At 43.4% G+C, this 15,535-nt stretch overlaps 1 protein-coding gene across 3 annotated transcripts in view; it reads right to left on the reverse strand.

The window, feature by feature from the left end:
- Nucleotides 1-15,535, reverse strand: part of LOC126516715 (glycerophosphocholine phosphodiesterase GPCPD1-like) — a 176,992-nt gene that overhangs the window by 7,122 nt on the left and 154,335 nt on the right. For all 3 annotated transcript variants that reach the window (XM_055064076.2, XM_055064078.2, XM_055064077.2), the window contains 4 exons: nt 14,439-14,672; nt 10,149-10,279; nt 7,524-7,659; nt 967-1,127 (listed from right to left, as the gene is read on the reverse strand). In XM_055064076.2, coding sequence (XP_054920051.1) covers nt 967-1,127; nt 7,524-7,659; nt 10,149-10,279; nt 14,439-14,672 — 662 coding nt within the window. The remainder of the gene's footprint in view (nt 1-966; nt 1,128-7,523; nt 7,660-10,148; nt 10,280-14,438; nt 14,673-15,535) is intronic.

Raw genomic sequence — 15,535 nt, forward strand, 5'->3', positions numbered from 1 at the left:
CCAAGGCGTCTATCAGTGAGCCCAGTGAGCGCGCGCTGTCGCGCGTCTTTGTAGATGCAAACCATCAGTTCTCACGAGGCGCGGCAGGCGCAGAGCGAGGCATTGAGAAGGAGTCGGTGCGGCAAATGCAATGAGTCGTTGATGTTGTCGAACTAGCAAAGCCGCCGCGTGTGTACACACTAGGGTTGAGGATTGGGCGAGCTGGTATTCCATTCTAAAAGCATTCAGCTCTTTCATCTGGCCGGCTCGGCTTGTTTCTTGCTTTCTATGTTGCGCTGTACTAGTTTTACTAGCTACGTTCAAATAGCACCCTCGGTGCGATCAATGTGTGCGGCTATGTGTGCAGCAGTTGAGAAAGCCTATTGCGCCGCCGCTATTTTCGAGGGTGTTGCGGGAAAGCTCACCTCCTGTCTACAGAGCGCACATGGTATGGGATGACGGAGTTCGATATATCCATTTTACGTCCGCACTGTTTTCTAGATGGTATAGAAATTGTTAGATATACGCAATAATTTGATATATCCGTGTTTGATATATCGAGGTTTGACTGTATAGCACTTCAATCACAGTGCAGCTATTTCAAGGTGACAACCACGAGAATCCACGTGCAATTGATGCTTTTTACTACCTCCAGAAGCATGCACAGTCCATGGTGCCACGTCACTTCTCAGAGGTCAAGAACATTGCTGCATCTCATTCATTCACTGCTGTACACTGAAACATTAGTAAAAACAAAATATTCCCACCTTTTTTGTTTATTTCATTCTAAACCGAATGAAATGTAACTATGGCAGGTCTCCACAAAATAATGATTTAAACCACTTTCAGCTCTACTGCAGCGTTAATATCAGTGATGCCTTCACTTCCTCACACTTTGGTTCAGAGCACACGTGCACCACTGCCAACTGCTTTAGAAGAGTGTTGCCACACTACAGGTCATACTCAAAGGAGAGCAGGTGTACTCACTTGTCATAGATCACACCGTCGACGCCTTTGCGCTTGAGACTAGAGATGGTCTCGCTGTGGTTGTTGTCATCACCCCAGCAGAAAAGGATCAGCTTGTGCTCCTTCACAAAAGTGATGAGACTTGGCTCACGGAGCAGCTCTTCCGTGTGCACATTGATTCCCTGCATCACACAATTGGGCTGTCCACATAAACTTCGCAGCAGGCCACACGAAATGTTCATCTCAAAATCTGGTACCAGTTTCGCCAACCACTAACAAATTTTGGGGGGAGAAAAATGGGAGCTGGGAGAACGATTCATAAAGGGTAGTGATTACGGGAGGGCGAGCACCGAATACTTGATTTCAAATCGAATATCGAATCGAATCAAGAAAAAAAAAAGCTGGAGACTAAATCAAACATAGAATATTAGCAAATGTTCCACAAAATTTATTGCTTCGAAATTTTGGGCAAGAAAACACTGTGATGCACAAGCTCGGGAGTCTCCTAGCATTGCGTAACAAGAATGCAGCAAGCTATCAGTGACTTGGGTACACAGAAATCAAGACATACAGAGCAGTCTAGTCTTATTAAAGGCAACAACAAATAAGTATGCTGGCATTGCTTACAACCCAGTTCTAGTATAAGCTCAAGAAAATATTTTATTAATAGACTTCCTATTTATTAGAATCATGTGCTTCAGTTTTTTCCATTGAAGCTAATGAATTAGTGATGTTATGTTGCACTGAATGTCAATGAGGTTCTCAGTTTAAAAGTGAACCTGTGTTTTGTGGCAATCTTATTTATTGAAAAGAAAGTTTTGCTCTCCAGTTTTTCTGCAAGACACTTAAGGGCTATACCAATTTTAAGGCAGGTAGGTTATCAGAAAGCCAATATGTGTGACAGACTAGAGGACCATGCATCATGTGACTTCATTACCAGTCTGCACATAGCCGGTGCCGACAGTAAAGAGCATGCGCCGTTCGCACTGCTTCGTTGTTAGATTCGGCATGACTTGGCAGCTTTCAAAGATTCTGTAATCTGGAGCGTCACGGCAAGCTCACACAGGGCTCGCTCAGCCAAAACTGGGTCTTGTGCCATAAAAACCCATAAACCAATCCAGTGTTTAAATTATCCTGCACAGTATGATTTTGCCACACTTTGCAGTCACCAATTTCTGGCCACCTAGCTTTTTAGTGTATGTACTATCAAAAGTGACTGGAAAACAAGGAGGAGCATAGACTGTGTTGTACAGTCAAACCTCATTATTAAGTACCCGCTTAATGTGTAATTGCAATTTAAAAGTAGTCGCGAAGATTCCCCCACCCAACCCCCATAGAACCCCATGTATTAGCTCACTGCTTAAGCCATAGTCACTCATTGCCCACCATACGGTTAGTGCATACTATTTGCTTTCTCGTTTACACGCACAGGCACAAAATTGGCAAAATCTCATGTGCGCAGACGTTCGATTCTCGATTTGAGACGCCCGGACGACAGTCGCCAGCGATAGTGACGTTAAAAACATGGCCACTGTGACATATTTCCTGTGCCATTCTTGAACGCCGACAGGCACGGCTTGTTGTACCTGATCCGAGTGCATAGCAGGCAGAATTAAACAGCTAAATGAGTCAACAAAATCAGCAGCTGGATGGAGGAAGATGGTGGGGAGGGGCACTGGCCTACCCACCATTATAGTTCACAACAGCTCTGCCATCACCCTATTTTGCTTTTTTTTTCATGCAACCCCAATTATAACAATTAGTTATAACAATTCAATTTTTGTGGCACTTGAATATTGTTATAAGTGGGTTCGACTGTAGACTAAAGCACAACACTAAGCAAAAGCCAGCATACGAATTTACTGTGCTGCTGGCACTGTACAAAAAAAAATGTTGAACTTGCACTTCTGCACGAAAATATTTGAGAAACAGCAATTAATAAATAAACTAATCTTGAGATGAATTCGTTTCCTTCATTGCAAACAAAATCTATTTTTCTAAGCTTTTTCAACATCTGTCAAAGATTTATGCAAATCCTACAACTACAGTGCAGTCCACCTTATAACAATAGTGAAACCTCGATAAACCGTAGTTGGCCGGAGCTCGGAAGAAGTATGTACTAAACTGCAGTACTGCTTAACCGAAATAGCATGAGATCGCCCACTGACCTGTCAAAAACAGAACATGGAGAAAGTGTGATGAAAGGGAAAAAACCATGCATTATTTATACAATTCGCGCAACAAAAGTGCCATTTTCGATTGATGCCGCAGAGGCCTAGCAGTGATGACCGCGGCCTCAAACTTACTGAAGCTGCGAGCCAGCTTTTCAGCCAGCCCCCTCTTCTCGGCAAACACTCGCATGGCAGATTGCTTGTTGGCGTTTCATGTTCTCCTTGCATGCGGACGGTAGCGCTGCAGAAGTCGCGGGGCGCCTTTTTCATTGCGGGGTGCTGTTCTCGTCGTGACGATTGCATTCACGAGACCGACGTAACGCGCAGCCTCTGCCACTGTCAGGTCTGAATCGACCGTGCTGTCGCTTTCCGTGTCGTCCTCATTACTGTCGCTAATCGACACTTCGGCAACAACAGAGGCAACGATGGCGAAAAGTCGAACCTCGTAGCCGACATCTCATCGCGGTTGCAGCAGCGCTGCCGAGCAACAACTTCGCATTCCAAATGCCACACACCGTAGTCAACAGTAGATCCCCGTCGTGTGCCAGCGCTGACTTCTTCGTGTCACGTTTGATAGCATGAATGATTTCTAATTTTTCTTCTATGCTGAGCACACAGCGTCTTTTTTATCCGAGCTTCGGCATGACGTGAGTCCTTTGCACAACGCCACAATGCTCTCTGGCACGGCGCCGAAATGATGTTGATGTGGCTTCATGTGCAAACGCATAGGGCGCTTGGAGGCCGTTCTGATCTCCGAGGCTTGTTCTGTCAGGCAGCCTGATGGGGACGACGCACCGCCGTGTTTGCGCAACAAAAAGTGGAAACACTACGTGTTAACCGATACGTACGCAATAACCTGGTACCATTTATGCGGATAGAAAACATATTATGCTCAATGGCCACTCAGTCGGGGATTTGACTTCACTAATTTTAAAACGAAATTGCTGTTTAAGCGGGTACAGTTTAACGAGGCTTTACTGTACCACATACAACCACATATCGATCGACTTAAGAGTATCAATTTATGCATTAAGGCCGTGAGAAAAAAATTACATATATAACACCCCATATGTAACACTATGTTATAACCGTATGTCAGATACAACAACAAAAAATTTGTCTCCTGAATGACATTTTCCATGCAGACCGAGCTTTTGCTAAGTTCCCCTCAAACGAACAATGCTGAGACGGGGCAAAAAGTTTGCCTACGCGAGTTTGTATCTGTTGCCATAAACGGGCAGCGCGTCCCACCCATGTGCAGATCGCAAAAGCCACGAAGAGCATCGCTAGGTAGCACAAAGTGCCACAAGATGGGATGAGCTGGTTTAAATTATGGGGTTTTACGTGCTAAAACCACTTTCTGATTATGAGGCACGCCGTAGTGGAGGACTCCGGAAATTTCGACCACCTGAGGCTCTTTAACGTGCACCTAAATCTAAGTACACGGGTGTTTTCGCATTTCGCCCCCATCGAGATGCGGCCGCCGTGGCCAGGATTCGATCCCGCGACCTCGTGCTCAGCAGCCTAACACCATAGCCACTGAGCAACCACGGCGGGTGATGAGCTGGTTTGCGTCCATGTCGTGCATTACCCACAATCATGCTCCATGCATGTCAAGAGAGAGAGAAGTGACACGCAAAACGGTGAAGTGGTGCCTGCCCTTTCTACAATCTTTCTCTCAGCAAGCACGGAATAGTTCAATGCAAGCAGCCCCCAACGCAGCAGACAGCCCAGTTTGTAGAAGATGGCACAGACAAAGGCTGTGTCATTTCAGACGAAGCTGCAAATTTGGCAAGACTCAAACAAGTATGAGCTCACACAGTCGATGATATTGATGATTCTGAAAGCCAGGAGCGCCGCATTCATCAAGGCTGGAACCAGTGGCCATGCCAATCAAGGGAAAAGGGCTAGGGACCCTTCTCCACCATAAACAACAATCATCCAGCACTCACCGGAGGCACAATAAGTGCCAGCCACAATGTGGGCCGATTATCCCTGAGCACTACACTTGAGGACTGTACACATGTTTGTATTTGTCCCGAGTTACTCAGAGTGAGTGAAATTAGCTAATAAGCGAAGTTTACTTGTGCAAATTCTTGAATATTCATTTTAGGGCATAAATGAGTGTAAAGGTTGCATAGCATGTTCAGGAACATGCAATTAAGTTGTTTCCTATGATGTTATCTTTTATGTGGTTCTTTTTTCCAGGATCTGAAGATAGACCACAAAGAATGGTGAAAATGACGTAACTGAATGCTTGGTATGCAGCACTCTCGACTGTGTTTCCAATGAACAAAAGCTGCACGCCTGTTGTAGAAGAAACCAATGTGCATGTTTCAGGCACGTACCCGGGATTTTGTTGGGGGGAGGGCCCCCAAGCCAAGGTAACCTTTCTATTAAAATAAGGGGGGGGGGGGTACTTTTATTAGTATAAACGTGAATAATGCCTATCGTTCGCTATAAAAACGAGTCAACCTGCAAAAAGAAATGAAATAAGGTGTATCTCACAGGTACGCCTGTGAGATACACCTCTCCTTTACTTGACAAACAAGGAACAACATCAAATGGACTCGCGCAGGAAAGAAGCGCAGGAAGAACACTGCCAAGTACAAGTAAACAAGCAAAAGCCTGATAATGATTTCTAGTAGCGTTTTTTTTTATTAGGTCTGGAAGAATTCTAGAGAAATATATATTTGCGGAACAGTCAGAGTTCTTTTGAATCCCTCATTTACTGCTCTACCAAGTGCCAAAACTGACTTATTAATTGGGAGGTTGCGTAACAATGCGAGGCCGCCGGTCCCGTACAACCGCGTAGAGCGCTGGACGCTGTGGTTTTAGACGTACTGCGCCCACCGCGAAAGGTTAGAAAAACGCCCACATAAGCACAGCAGAGAAGTGGCTACGTCAGGCGGCTCAACTGATAACTGTAGAAGTGTCATTCAAAACACACGGAATCATTCTCAACTTCCAACGGCGTTTTTTCTACTTCTTTTTTAAACAAAAACATGTTGACCCGTAAATATTTTCACAAACAATGGCTAAATTTGTTAATTTTCACTTTTCCTTCCTGTTTGGCTGTTGCCTCAGCTCTTTCCCTTAGTAGATCGAGTAAGTGCTAAACTCCTTGCAACTCTTGTTTCTAATGGCCAATTTAGGCGAAACGTGCTGTACAATTAGGGAAAAACCAGACGATGTAACAGGTGACCTTCCATCATGGGTTTAACGGTTATTGCAGGGTTTGATGACGGACGCTTTTTCGCATGATGTTATTTTCCACCTTTCTAACCCATATTGCAGGGGTATGGTTCCGAGGATCTGCCAGCGTCGCGGCGGGCCGTCACTCGAGGAAGTAATGAGGCAAAAGGAGGAAAAGAAACACAGCTGGCATTTTCTCCGGCCGCAACTCGTTCCGAGAGCATACAGACCATCTTACTACGAACTGAATCCCTTTCCTGGTCGCTGGATCAGTCTATAAACAAAGAAGGTTGAACTAACGAAGGAACAGCGATGCGCGTGACCGTAGCAATAGGTGGTGACAACTGACCGCATCCCGAGTTAATTGTGCAGGCACCGAATCGATGAGAAAACTGGCCTTCACACCCCAGGAGATGCCATGCCAGTAACTACCGCCATCCAAAAGGAGTGAAAGAGGCAGCAAAATGTTGACCACTGAATAGCTGTCAACTCTCAAGATTGATTTGGCGGTGCTTTAGGAATCTGTGTGAGGAGTGGTGGTGTGGGCAGGGAGGGGAAAGGTATGCCACTTAATTTTGGGGTGGGGGGTAGTGCCCGGGCCCCTCCTTGGGTACGTGCTTGGCTTGTTTTGATCCGCTTTCAGTGCTGGCACATCAATGATCATTCTGGACAGTGCTGTCATGGCTGCCTGGATGGTGGGGGCCTATTGCTTATTTTTCACAAGGTAACATGCGGCCTTCATTGTTCGCAAATATGATTGAGAGCACTGAACAAGCACAAGCACGCAGTGGTGCAATACTTTATATTTCTTCAAAGCCTAGTGAAGGGAGCCACACAATATATAACATGGAAACAACTTCATTCAGTGTTACTGAGCATGCTCTGTAGCTTTTACAAGCATACTTATGCTATAAAACAAACATTTTAAAAAGTTACGTACACGAACTTGTCTAATAAGCTAACTGCACAGCAAAACCTACTCTCAGTAACTTGGAAAGACTACAAACAATACGTCATTGGTCTCAACTGCCGAAGATGTACCACTTTCTTTTATAGCTTGGTTCAAGTTGCCTGAAACACCCAGTATGTAATTCTCATCAGAACAATACTTCACTCATGACATTGTTCTCAACATCTATGCTACAGATTTCGTGGAAGGAAGAGAGAAAGGGAGAAAGGAGAAATCTATTTGGGGACAAGCGAGCTACTGACCAAAATGTGGGTGCAGAGGGCAAAGTAGGTGCCCATTTGGATCGTAGAAGTGCGTGTGTCCAAGTAGGGTGGGTACTTGTCTGTCTGGCCCTGGGTCAGGAAGAGAAGTGGGTACTTGTTCTGTTTAAGCCGGATCCTGCGATAAATGGGGCCAAGTGTCACAGCTTGCTCCTAGCAGGGTAAGACGTTGAAGAAGAAGACTCGAACATGCGGCCCAAGAAACTCATACGTTTAAGTATAGGACATGTTATGTAAACACAGTCAACATAATACTAGCCAAGCCTAAATCATGTCAGCATTTAACGAAACTCATCAATTCCTTCCAGTATTGAACTGTACCATGCTGTTGCCTGCAGAGAGTGATATGTATGCAAGTCAGTATTTCTGCGCTTTTAAATGCCAAAACCACAACCTAATTGTGAGGTACACTGTAGTGGGGAGCTTATTTTGACCACCTGGGGTTCTTTCATGTGCACCCAATGCATGGTACACGGGTATTATTGCACTCCACCCCCATTGAAATGCAGCCGCGGCAGCCGGAATTGGACCCCACGACCTCATGCTCAGCAGCGCAATGCTATAGCCGCTAAGCCACCATAGTGGGTAAGCCAGCATTTATCACAAGTTTGCCGTGCATTACGGGATCGACATACTTGAAGCTATGCAAGCTGTTGGATGAGTAAGACAAGGTCTTTTCACTCATGTTGCTAACTACTTTTTCAAAAAGACCCTATGCAGCAGTTGAAAAAAAAAAAAAAGAAAGGTGCGACACTACATGGCCTTTGCCTTGAGCTCTATGTTTGACCCTATGTACTAATTGTTTCATCCAAATACTTAGCTAACGATTTCAAATAAAGAGCAACATTATTTTTTATTTTTTTATTTATTTATAGATACTGCGATCTTTTACAAGATCTTAGCAGGGTGGGAACACACAAGTACATTCATAAAAACATACAGTTCAAGCAATCATGCCGACGCTTGAATTCAAAATGGGAAAAGGACAAAAAGGAGCAAATAAAGTATGTGCAGTTGATTCATGAATGCAGGTGCGCCTGAAAACGGGATAAAGAATTTTCTGTAAACACTTTATCAGGAAGTTTATTCCAATCAACTGTTGTTCTTGTAAAATAAAAGTATTTGAAGCAGTTGTGCGGTGTTAACGGGGTTACTGCTAGGAAGTGTTTATGACGAGTAGCATAACCAGTTAAAGGTGTTAAGATGTGTGAGGTATCAATATGGTAGTGGCCATTCATTAGTTGAAAAAAGAATTTTAATCGGGAGACACGATTTTGTTCTGTAATCGAAGAGAAGCCACTACGTTTAAGGAGATCTGTTATAGATGTTCGACCGTAAGAACTGTAGATGAATCGGACAGCTTTCTTTTCAATTCTTTCTAATTTCTCAATATTTGTTTTTGTGTAGGGGTCCCAAATGATTATTGCATATTCTAAAGTAGGACGAACTATTGTATTATATGCCAGGAGGCGGACAGTTGGTGTGGATAATTTCAGCGACCGTCTGAGGGTGAACAATTTGCGAAGACAATTAGCCATTACAGTGTTTACCTCTTGTTATCAATAACAAGAGGTAAAAAGTAAAAGATTGACATAGCGAAATATTTTGACTTTCTATATAATGAAGAATTATACAACTTGCACCACATGTAAGTCTGCCTAGTAGCCTCTTATAGCTGAAAAATCGTGTCTTGCAGAACTTGTGCTTGGTTTGTCTCGTATAGGCGAGGAAACTTCACAATCTCAAATGCTGCACTACCATCCAAGGTAATGTTGCGAGAATTGCCATAGAAACTACACCTTAATATTATACGCCGACAAAGCACAAGGCCCAAGAGTGATTATTAGTTGTTTAAGTCGAAAAAATTACGCTCTTATGCAACATTGTGAACACATCACCACAGCAGAAATGCCTGTTCACACTTTGCTACAACACCAGCAGATGTAGTAAATTTTCTTTTGATGGATTTGAATATGCCGTTCACAATCTGCATCTTGACAGTTCTCAAGTGTCACAACAAAATCTTATTTTATCACGACGGTTCAGGTTTACAGCTCCAAATCTATACCACTTTTCTCAGTTTAGACACCACTTATGTGCTTGAGAAGTTTGGTCTAATCGCAGCAGCTGTGTGCAGTAAAGATGAGCTGGGGACATATTTCTGGACTCTTGCACGGTCATTATATGTTCCTCTACACACGAAAGACTCGTGTACCCTTCAATGTATTTCTGCAGAGATTTTCAAACTCAGCCGGTGCCAGCTGTTCAGTGTACTGCCTGTATGCATCGAGACATAATTTCACCCAATTTACAGCCTTGCTTTTCTTCTGCATGAATTAGAGGCTTACTATGGCATGAATGTAGCCTGGAAAAAGGAAAACTATCATGGCAATTGCAAGAGAATGCAATTTTACTGACCAGATACACAGGCGAAAATATTGGCGCATGCAAAAAATGTGGATGACAAAGACAGGTGCAAACTAGCAACTGGCAGTAGTGAAGGACAAGGCTCACTGAAAGAGGGGAGGGGAAGAAAAAAAATCTACAGTTAGGCCGTTAAAAAAAAGAGAGAAGAAGAAGAAGTAGAAGAAAACTGAGGCTACTTACATGGTGCAGATGTCTGGGTGGAAGCAGGAGAGAATAATGTAGCGCTTTGAACTGAAGTCGAGCAAAGTGCACAGTATGATGTCCACGTACTGGTTGATATCAAAGTTTAGGTCCATTTCCCATGTGCCATCCTGGGTGAAAAAACAAATCGGGAGGGGAAGGAGGCAGTGAGCAGGGCCACTCTTATCAGCACAAGCTCAAGACCTGAAACCTGCATAGGGTAGGCTTTGATACGAACTGTCCCAGAAAGTACTAAGCGTGCCATCTGCTTTAAGGACCCTCCACTCATCCATTGAGGAAGAGCGTTCGCCAAGGATAAGGCTTATTTCAACTCTTTCGTCCATCATTAAGTTGTCACACACTGACTGCATGATCAAACAAGAAGTCTTGTTTCTGCAACAAGGCAAGCAATCGGTTGCTTCCCGGCCACATGACGAAATACATCCACCAACTGATAATTCGGACATGCTTGATTATTCAGAGAGACTTGCGGCAGTGCCACCAGCACCGTAGACATGTATATAAGGACAACCAAATTTCAGATGCCTTACAGAATACCGTTCGGCAATTCAAATTCCATGTGCACGAACATGCACCGATTATGGTCACTAAGTCGTGCAGAAAGAGACGTTTTTGTTTTAATACATGGCCAGCGTCTACTCAAAACTGAAAGTAATGAAACATAGTTAAACCAGTACAAGAAGTGTGCCGTTGTGTGTATTGTGCTAATGGCAAGCTCAGTATTTCTGCACAATAAATGTTTATGGGTAATGCCTGTACCATCTAGGACTTGAAAGAACTGCACATGCTCCTCACCAACAGCGAAATGCTATTGGGTGACTGCGAACAGTGTCCTATTAGCGATGGAATAATTACAAGAACACTGGGGGCCCCGCACGAGGCTGAGGTCACGTATGCGGTGTGGAAAAATGGAGACTTAAAGAAAACATCGCAGCCAACTTTGTGAAGGAACTAGCTAAGTGGATCTCGAAGTGGGTTCCGCAGGACTATATATGGCGGACACAAACTACGAGTATTCCTGAAGCAAAACAATGCAATATTGAGATCGCAGAAAACTGACCTGAGATTGTTTCAAATAAGATTCAGTCCTACCACTGGTACAAAAAACAAGTGTCAGTTTTCACCTGTGCTGTAACCACCGGAAAAACAACACACACTTACGCTGTTATAAGCAATAACATGTTGCACGACGCAGCCCATGCTTGGTTCGCATTAAGCAAGATCCACAAGTGCCTTGAAATCGCACGACAATGTCATGCCACCTACACAAGTGAAGGCGCTGCTGCAAGTCACTCCAAAAAGAAGTTTCAAGTGTATGACCTTTCACGCAAAAATTATGTGTCGGTACTAAGTGGCTGTTCTCTACAACCGGACACTGGAAGAACTCATGTGACGTAGTAGGAGGAGTCGTAAAGGATCAAGTTTCTCTTCACAACCTACAGGCAGAAAACGGCAAAATAATACAGTCAGTATCTGAAATGCTCACACAACTGAAAGGCAAGCTCGAGAACATCCAGCTGATTCATGCACTTGCAAGCGAGATTGAGTGCTTCTGTGATGAAAAAAATAGGAAGGAGTAGGAACTCGTGACCCCTGTGTGAGGCGTCCATTCATAGCATGTTTGGCTATGCAGACCAAACCCAACTCACTATAAGTTTTATCTGTGGCCAAAGCTGCTGCCACCAAACTACACACAAGCAAAACTTTTTAAACTTTGGTTGATCGCATCTGGTGCGAAAATGAACGCTTGTGTCAACTAAATGAACACCCTTGGCGACTGCTATCCTGGAGCACAAAATATTTTTGCCTGTCATAAGGACCTTTCAATTCTGGAATAGCGTGACAACACAACACACATACATTGAGTGAATGTGTTGGTTAGCACCCAGGACAAATTTTGTTCCATGCAATCAGATGAAAGGGAAGTCAAGACTCCGTATGCTGCCTGTTGAAAAGGGATATTGGCTGCTGTATTGAAGTGACAAACTACGCAAGTGCATTTCATTCAAATGTTTTCGAAAAAATTTTCCACCGATGGCAAATGCCCCATTTTTGCTTTTGAGCAAGGCTTCTATTAGAAGATGAGGCGTTTCCTTGAATGACGTTTTTGCAAGAAATACTCATTTCCGCACCATGGACCACTCCCTAGAAACAATATTCGAACATCTGTCAAATTGTTCCAATATAAATGATGCAGCTTGTTTTTTCACAATATTCCGCTGTCCTCGGAGAACAATTTTGGTGACTGAACGGGATTGAGTGGAGGATTATTTTTGTAGGCATTTTTCAATAAAGTACAATTTTTCTCATTTTGATGTTCTCAATAAAAAATTTTGTACTTTAAGAATTAGGATAGAAATGCACAGGTTCGTTATTAACCTACCTCTGCTGTAAACTGCAACAAGTTGGGTTGTACAGAGAAGTGGCAACAGAGTCCCAAGGATGAGCAAGTTTTTTAAAAAAGTTCTTGAAAGCACTATTCTTCAAAGGTACTTTGCCTACAAGTCTAGAAGATGCCTTGAGCTGCTTCCTCTACTCCTATATGCATTCGAAATATACATATTTGCTATATTATACTTCCGTGACCCTAAGCATTGTTACAAATTTAAGAAAAAACCTTTCGTAAATTGTTGTCGTCACCCGACGACCTTTCACTATTTTTTTCCGCGTTTAGTAATAGGTTTCTTTATAAACAAGCAGTAGTTTAGCACTATTCAAACATGTGTGCTAGATGTGTAAAGTTATCAGAAAAATTAAAGATGTCAAATATACCACCTGTTTCGATCTTTTGGGGAATTGACTATATATTATCGTGCTTGTGGTTCTTGCATTTCTAAGCAAATGCTTTCTTTTAGAATGTTTACTTGGACATGCCAAGGTTTTTTAGCATAATGAATGCGGGTTCAAGTGGCTTGCAGGTGGAATTTTCAACTGGGAGCAGAATGTTTCGACTGGTACCAACTGCTTGAACGAGAAGTATTTCCACAGATGAGCAATGCGTGGTAACACTGCGACTATTCTAGGTGTTCTCTTATGGGTACACCATACTGTTATCGAAAAAAATAATTCAAAGCCAGAATTTTATCAGAAGTACATAACATAACAGGTCTTCAATCATTGAATATGGTATGGTGTTCAATGTGCCTGCATTTTAAGTTGCCCTAATTATTTGCTCTCACCATACCACATGCTAGCCCCTGGGCTGGCTCATTAAGTTATACCAGAAAGGTGACAATGCCAACTTAGATCCCTGAACTAGGGAAAATTTTTTAATTACAAAGCTTTCTGGGGAAACCATGTAATGGAATGCAGCCCATAAGCAGCATTTACACGAATACGGTAGAAGCGTATTGTAATTTAGTGTATCGGCTATAGTCATATGCCAGAGTTTACATGAATGCCTGTTTTCCTGCCGAGCAATCCAACACCACTTATCGTGTCACATTTGAAAGTTAGCACTCTCACTTCCAACAAGCCTGCTTTTACTGTGGCGCTGCAAAACGCACCTAAAGTTCCTGCAGTCTGTTGGCTACATTCCGTCAGGTTCTTCATTTGTCCACGTGGACAAATTTACACAATGTTTGTTTTGCGGAATGTATGGTATCGTGTCACAATATTAAATTTTCACAGTGTGTCCACAACTGCTGCCATGTCCCGTGGCAACCAAGTGCAGCTGCACCGCCTTCTATCTCCTCAATGTGGACCTCGCTACATTAACGTCGCAAATCAAAGAACTGGACAATGTTAATCTCATTTATTAGTGATGAAGACAATTTTTCAATGCACATAACGTAGTGACGAGCGAAAAGAAATCGCATGTAGCCTGCTCCATCAACCACCATTTTTGTTTTGATGTCCCGCAGCCGCCAGTTGGTTGGCCGGTTGTCATCTTGCACCCAATGCTTATCCCGTAATTCCCGATACAATACGCCTCTGTTTACACGTGCCAATGAAATGCATATTTTCCCTCTTAAACTACAACTGCTTGGCACATTTGATACAATAGGCCTTCCTAGGGAATTACGTTGTTTACACAAGAGGCGATACACTTGAAAGTTGATACGACATGCTTCTGTTGCATTAACGTAAACGCAGCTAAAGCTGTGAAATCAGAGGGCAGTCGCCCTGTCAAGCTGCTTAGTGCAGCAGCTGACATTCGGCTGCTCGTTTCCTCTCTACAAGGGGAAAATACATTGACTGATTGAACATTCCTCTACACTTATAAGCACCACTGAACTGAAGAAAAAAACAGGGCATTTGAACACTAACACGAAACTGCATCGGGCACTTTATCTCAACGTTGAAGCCGACCGAGGGGTCAACTGCCTCGAGCACGTGTTGCAACGTTGGGAACGGCTGGTTGTCCTCGAGGTCATCCTCGCGAAAGTCGTAGTGGTGGCTCTCGTGCGCTGCAGGTGCTAGCTTGAGCCGCTGCAGCTGTGCTACTGTCAAGTCCTTCACCGCAAGCTGCAGCTTCTCCTCCTCTTGCAGCGGAGACTTTCGCTGCGAAGTTACACACACACAATGTGCAAGTCAGGCCATGTACCACATTTCATACTTCGCAGGCAATACTGCAGAACCTACGCAAGTAGTCGGGTCATTCAAGTCCCACTACACGTGTTTTCACAGCAAAGTTGTTTTCAATCTGCTGTGCTTTCTACGGATTAACTACTTCACATATATTGCTACAACTTGTGGATGCAAGGCATTTGTGCACCTCTGTGCTTCCAGTATGAGACATAAATTTTGGTTACGAGCATGAGTGGTGCACTGTGGCTGCTGATCACAAACTTGTCACTCCACTGATTGGGTGATAAATAGGCTGAGAATTGAGACACTTATTCAATAATTACACCATACATTGCAACTTAAAGGTGTGAAACTTAATGTTGCATGGAATTACATGATGCTGACCTATATCTTTCATATGTTATGCACATTTTCTTGGTCAGGAAAGCAAGCAGTGAGCCTTCACAGTGTGGGCTGCTGTAGTATAGCTCCCCCTTACACCATTGCACACCCGAGCCGTACAGCTTTTGTAAGGACTCTGCATTTAGGAATCTAAAAAACACATTTGTAAATAATGCATAACCAGTCAAGAGCTGGTAGCAGTCACCATTTAGCAATATATATACATACACCAGTTGTCCAGGTTAACATGGCATAAGTTCTAAATAAAAGAAGCATTCTGTGTGGGTGAAGATGATTGTCTGTTCTTAGCAACATGCTGAAGTAGTTTCCAGTACTTCTTGCGCTCTTGGTGGGAAATTAGTACTGGTTAACAAAATAATAATTAAATTCAAGGACACAATGTCAACAGGTTTAAACCTCGTCATAATGAAGTCGTTAAAATAGACACTTCGTTA

The sequence above is a fragment of the Dermacentor andersoni genome, chromosome 1 (assembly GCF_023375885.2).
Source record: "Dermacentor andersoni chromosome 1, qqDerAnde1_hic_scaffold, whole genome shotgun sequence".
Lineage (NCBI taxonomy): Eukaryota > Metazoa > Arthropoda > Arachnida > Ixodida > Ixodidae > Dermacentor > Dermacentor andersoni.